Consider the following 6,990-nt stretch of genomic DNA (forward strand, 5'->3'; position numbering starts at 1 on the left):
TTTACTTATTATTTTTATTAATTAATTAATGTATGTATTTAATTATTTATTTATTCTTTCTTTCTTTTTTCCTTTCTTTTTCTTTCTTTTTCTTTCTTTCTTTATTATTTATTTATTTTTCTTTTATTTATTTTTCTTTCTTTCTTTCTTTCAAACTTTTTTATTTATTTATTTTACTTTCTTTTTATTTGTTTATTTTTCTTTCTTTCTTTTTATTTCTTTATTTATTTTTCTATCTATCTATTTATTAATTAATTTTTCTTTCTTTTTATTTATTTATTTATCTTTCTTTATTTGTTTTTTTTTTTCTTTATTTGTTTTTCTTTATTAATTTGCTTTCCTTCTTTCTATTTTTTTTCTTTATTTCTATTTTCTTTCTATTTATTCATTTATTTATTTTTCTTTCTTTCTTTCTTTCTTTTTATTTATTTATTTAATTCGTTTCTTTGGTGTGCGTGTCAATAAAGACATTGTTTATGTGCTTTGCTTAAGTAAATTTATTTGTTCTTTTCATCAAGGAAGCGAACCTGATAACCAGGCTTTGCATTTGTAAAGTAGTGAAATTACATCCACAAGAGAAGCAGACATGTTACCCACCATGCTTTACATCTGACAGCTGAATCTTCAACTTTCTTCATCTGTGCATTTTAGCATTTCGAGTTTCTTACAATTGTTTCTGCCATTATACCATAAGAGTGTGAGTTTAGCTGCAGGTTTATGTTAGTGTTGAGTCCAGCTGGGGCAGGAAATGATGTCAGAGGGGCAGCTGAGGGCATTAGAGAGTGTGATGAGAACAGCGCTGATGTCAGAAGTGGATCTTTCTGGAACGCAGCCCGTTCCCAATGAGCTCCTGTGGCCTGGATCATAGGCATGTTATTGCACATTCCTTTGTGTGTGTGTGTGTGTGTGTGTGCGTGTGTGTGTGCGTGCGTGCGTGCGTGCATGCGTGTGTGTGCGTGCTTGGTCAGATTATGTGTGTGTGTGTGAGAAGAAACTGCAAAACTGTCATTTTGGCTGTAATTATATTTAGTAAGTCAGGCATCTCTGTTGTTGTTATTTCTCATAATTAGCATATTTGTATAGTGCACACAAATGATGCCTGTCCACATACATTATTCATTTTTGACATTGCCATTTAAATGTTTTCTTTTTCCACATTTTTGGTCCTATTTCTGGTTTAGCAAGCATGCATTAAGTTGATCCAAAATAAAGCGCTTGTTTCTAATGAACGCTCTTTTTTTAAACATTTACTTAATGTTTACTTAACAAATATAAAGAAGCAGCACCATTTCCAACATAGATATTAATAATAAATGTGTCCATATTATCAAATCATCATATTATAGTTGTCTCTGATGTCCCTAGAGTGCGTTTGTGAAGTTTCACTTCAAAATACCACATAAATAATGTTATTTAACTCATCCTAATTGTGCCATTATCTATGGTGGAGAAGTACTGAAAAATCATACTTAAGTAAAAGTACCATCACTTGCCTAAAAATACAGTGAAAGTAGAGTAAAAGTATCCGTTTTGAATATTACTTAAATTACGAGTAAAAAGACCTTTCAAAAGTACTCAAGAGTAGTGAGTATTACGCTTTGTAAAGCTGATGCATTTACATGTAATTTGTGAATGTGTGTAAACGAAATATTCTGTAGTGCATTTGGTTATTTCCCAGCAGGCACACAACAGCATAAGATGTTAATATTAGGTTAGATTTTGGTTGTGATGTCAGGTGACCAAAATTCAATATTTAGCCAGCCTCTAATGAGGCCAAATGACGTTGATATTTGGTTGATTTTAGGTTGTGTTAAAAAGTGACAAAATCGAGCCAACATTCCCAAGAAAAATTGTATTTTATGTAGCACATTTACAGTCGTGCAGCAAATAACTTGTCATAATGTGCAATATTTCATGCACGTAACAATCGCTGGTCTAACTCTCTCATGCGGTTGGCATGAGTGAATTGTACTTATTACCAAGCCATACTTGCATGCTGTTTTAGAGCGAATATTCAGAGTAGCAGTAAACAATATAGGGAGCGCATCACAGGCTGTCAATGTTCAAAAAGGAACCAATGGGAATAAAAAAGCAACTTCAGCTCAGTAAAGCAGGCTAGGTGGAATAGCGCTATTTTAGTTTAAACTAAATAAAAAATCGTCTTTATCGATGCTGTAAAAGGACCTTATAAAACTGAAAAAACTCACATCAATCTTTCGTTGGAAGATTTTAGTGGCTAAACAACACGTCTGTGCACACAGTATAAACCTACAACCGATAATTTTTAATTGGATGAACATTGGTTGTTTAATGGGACACCCAGAATATATAAACACATTTAGATCATTTACTTTAATCATCACTACTGGAATGTGGAGACATTCAACCAGCACAACAACAAATGTTTCGGAAGACAATCACCTACTGCACCTTCAGGGGAACTAACTGTTAAACAGGTTTCAGATTTTTACCATGCCGCTTTTACAGTTCATTTATCAAGCCAGGCTTGTTGAGAATTCATACCCAAGTCTGGAGACAGCGAAATACGTGACCGGGGGTCCGTTCTTCGTACGTGGATTACTCAATTAGCTGGATTTGGATATTGACGATTTGACACGATCCAGGATCATTTCGTTCTTCAAAAGTTTTCCGAGAGTTGTTGTCATAGCAACAGGTCTGGCAACTCAAACCTGGTCGGAAGCAGGCTTATTTCATGTAAACAGGATCAGATCGCGGCTTTTTAAGCGCAGCTGATTCAGGAAATCTGTTGCATTTGCAGTCATGTCTTGTCCGTTCTTAAGAGAGCAACCTGTTGCGGAAGGTGCGCTAATAATACGACGAGCTTTTAGAATTAACCGCGACTTGAAACAGAGAAATGATCCTTTAGCGCAGCAGGATCATATACTTTTTGAGCGATATCGTTTTTCACGTGAGGGTATCATGTACATTGTAAATTTGTTGGATCCTCATATTAAAAGTTTGACCCGTCGGAGTCGGGCTTTAACATCAGCACAAACCGTGTGTATCGGGTTAAGATACTTTGCGAGTGGCACTTTTCTTTATACAATCGGGGATGCAGAGAATTTGTCCAAAAGTGCTGTCTGTCGTGCTATTCGCAAAGTTTATCTGGCACTGAAGCAGTTTTTAGGAAGTGTTGTTGTATTTCCTAGCCACTTAAGACCACAAGTGGTGAAACAAAGCTTCTTCGCCATTGCAGGTACCTTATATTTAGAAATTACTAATGAAGATGGTGTTAATATGTGCACGCCTAAATAAATTTGATTATGCCCCAGGCTTCCCTAATGTGATTGGTGCCATAGACTGCACACACATTCAAATCAAGGCCCCCCCTGGCCCTAATGAAGGAGATTTTGTGAACCGAAAAGGGGTTCACAGTATAAATGTGCAGGTAAGTAATTTCATTCATACATATATACACACACACACACACATATATACATATACATATATATATATATATATGTGTGTGTGTGTATATATGTGTATACATACATATATATATATATATATATATATATATATATATATATATATATATATATATATATATATATATATATATATATGTGTGTGTGTGTGTGTGTGTGTGTATGTGTATACACATATATATATATATATATATATATATGTGTGTGTGTGTGTATATGTGTATACACACATATATCTATATATATATATATATGTGTGTGTGTATATATGTGTATACATACATATATATATATATATATATATATATATATATATATATATATATATATATATGTGTGTGTGTGTGTGTGTGTGTGTATGTGTATACACATATATATATATATATATATATATGTGTGTGTGTATATATGTGTATACATACATATATATATATATATATATATATATATATATATATATATATATATGTGTGTGTGTGTGTATATGTGTATACACACATATATATATATATATATATATATATATATATATATATATATATGTGTGTATACACACATATATATATATATATATATATATATATATATATATATATATATATATATATATATATATATATATATATATGTGTGTGTATTTATGTGTATACATACATATATATATATATATATATATATATATATATATATATATATATATGTGTGTGTGTATACACATATACACACATATATATATATATATATATATATATATATGTGTGTGTGTGTGTGTATATATGTGTATATATATATATATATGTGTGTGTGTATATATATATATATGTGTGTATATATATATATATATATATATATGTGTGTGTGTGTGTGTGTGTGTGTGTGTGTATATATACACACACACACACACACATATATATATATATAACAATGTGTGTGTGTCCTAGATGGTGTGTGACTCTATGTACCATATCACAAATGTGGAAGCAAAATGGCCAGGATCTGTGCATGACTCTAGAATTTTCAGAGAGTCACATTTATACACATCATTTGAACGCGGTAAGGCAAAAAGAACAAAGTTTATTTTTATCCAAATTAAGACCCTAACATAAATGCCTTCTACAGGTGATTACGATGGAATCCTGCTTGGTGACAGGGGTTATGCTTGTAGGCAGTATTTTATGACCCCATTCCCTGACCCTAACCCTGGGCCACAAACTCGCTATAATGCAGCTCTAGTCAGGACAAGGGCACGCATTGAAATGACCTTTGGCCACCTAAAGGGAAGATTTCAATGTCTGAAACATCTGCGAGTTGCACCTGACCGGGCATGTGATATTATTGTTGCATGTACAGTCTTGCACAATATTGCTACCATTAGAAGGGAGAGAATCCATGTGGTGCCAGTGCAGCATAATAATGACCTTCAGCCAGTGCATTTGGACCAACCCAGTGGCAGAGCTGCACGCGACAGGATTGTGGCACATCATTTTTGATGAAATTGTATTAAAATTACGAAGACAAAAAATAAAACGCACCCGATAATGTTTAGTACCATTTATTAAATTTTTTTATAACACACACACACACGTCATCTTTTGCCTGCAAAGAGAGGAAAAATTATGCAAGGTCAACAGTAGTGGCCCAGTGTGAAAATGTTGTTTTAGTACTTACTCTGAAGTTCTTTTTGCAACAATTGTATTTCTAGCTCCATTTTTGTTTTCATTAGTTGCTGCAGCTCGATTTCTCCTTGTAGTTTTTGTTTTTTAAGCTCTAAATACTCCACTTTATGTTGGAGGCTCCTCTTATATAGAGAACGAATGTCACCCTGTGCCATTTTGAGAGTTAAAATTAAAAACATACAGTTAAATTATTATTTTTTATTAATTATTTTTTTTTAAATCAAAACTGCTGTACAATCTACCTCTTTATCACTGTGCCGGTCAAAAGGCCTCTTAGAAGGCATGGACTCCTGCAGAGAAAAAAAATAAAGTAATTACACATACACACTATGATTGGAGACATTGTTTGATTATGCACTTACTGTCAACTCCTCAAAACACTCATCTGAAAGAGTCTCCTCACTGTTCTGTGCATTAAGGGAAAAATATATAAATATATGCATGAAGTGGTTGGCATGAGTCTTAACTACTGATTGAAAGATTGTTAAAAAAAATGTAGCCTAGCATCAGTCCACTTACCACTTCTGCCACAACTTCAAATGGAATTGATACAAGTGTAGGTGTATCATTAGAAACTTCACAGATAAAATAAAGAAATACAGCATAATGAGCTACACGAGAACATAAATCTAACAACTAATCTAACAAGATCTTTTCAAAATCTAACAAGTTTAGCCATCTTTCTTTACGGCAATACAAAACTATTTAATATACCATTTTAAAATTTGTATACATGACATTTAGATTAAAAACTGCAATGTAGAAACATAATTCAAATCCTATTTACCAGTGATGACTGTGGTGCCCTTACTGGTCCCTGGCTGTGGCTCTAGGGAAGAGCTGCCCCCTGGTATGCCCTGAACAATTGGCCTGTTTGCATTAAAACCAAGGGCAAGCTCTTCTGCCGGGGTATGAGGTGGAGGTGCAGGACCACCACCCGTTTTTTTTTGTTCACACCTTTTCCTAGTAGCTGATGGGAAAAAAAAATAAAAACACCTCATTATTCACTTTATTTCTATGTGCAAATGATCACACACACAATAAAGAAACGTACTTTATTTTTTAAAATGTATTTACCATTTTGTAGAATGTTCTTGTATTTTACCTTTACTTGCTCCCATGTTCTTATGGGTCCCGTGGTGGCTCTAATTAAATAAAACAGTCTAAATGTCATTATCACAAATTATTGTAAGAGTATTAACCTCTAGCACATACATTACTTACGCATTCAATTTTTCTGCAACTTTTTCCCAGCCCTCTCTTCTGGTTTTCGCCGCTTTTGATGTATTTCCAGAGGTTTTTATTAAATGCTGAAATTCACCATAACCCTCAATGAGGAGCTCTTGCTCCGCTTGTGTGAAAAAAGTCGCACGCTCTTTTGCCATTCCTTAACGATGTTGTTAATCATTGTTTCTACCATCGATACATAGTGCCTTTTAAACCCGCGCATGAACGCGCAACAATCTCAGATCATTCAATCCAGCCATACTAATCAGAAACAACCGGTGTGTTCGAAGAACCTAATTAGCCAGATAATGATTAGCAGGATTATATCATCTTGGATGTGTATTTTGATCTCGGATGTAATTAGCGACGTACGAAGAACGGACCCCGGACATCTGCTCGCAGTTTTTGTTTTTGTTTTTACAAATCCACCAGAGGGCGCTGTGTATGCTTTTTGTTGATTACAAATTTTTTCTCGCGCATCCTCTTCTTGCATGAATCCAGCCGAGGGTGCAATGTTCACTTCAGCCGACCAGGCCAGCTTGCTGTTGACTGACTGACCCACCCACCCCTTTCCCAAAACTTAACAAATAGTGCTTTTAAAGCAATTTAGAAAAAGAAGTCATCGCGGTCACGTGATT

General features: G+C 33.9%; 1 protein-coding gene across 1 annotated transcript; it reads right to left on the reverse strand.

The window, feature by feature from the left end:
• Positions 1-5,051: 5,051 nt before the first annotated feature.
• Positions 5,052-6,637, reverse strand: LOC147841895 (uncharacterized). The gene is made up of 7 exons (XM_087274387.1): positions 6,350-6,637; positions 6,203-6,270; positions 5,913-6,095; positions 5,645-5,700; positions 5,488-5,532; positions 5,368-5,415; positions 5,052-5,271 (listed from the first exon to the last, which is right to left on the reverse strand). The coding sequence occupies exons 1-7, from the start codon at positions 6,508-6,510 to the stop codon at positions 5,107-5,109; spliced, it is 726 nt and encodes a 241-aa protein (XP_087130513.1). The 5' UTR covers positions 6,511-6,637; the 3' UTR covers positions 5,052-5,106.
• Between the last annotated feature and the right edge of the window lie 353 nt (positions 6,638-6,990).

The sequence above is a fragment of the Danio rerio genome, chromosome 11, assembly GCF_052040795.2.
Source record: "Danio rerio strain M-AB ecotype USA chromosome 11, GRCz13ab, whole genome shotgun sequence".
NCBI classification, from domain to species: Eukaryota; Metazoa; Chordata; class Actinopteri; order Cypriniformes; family Danionidae; genus Danio; species Danio rerio.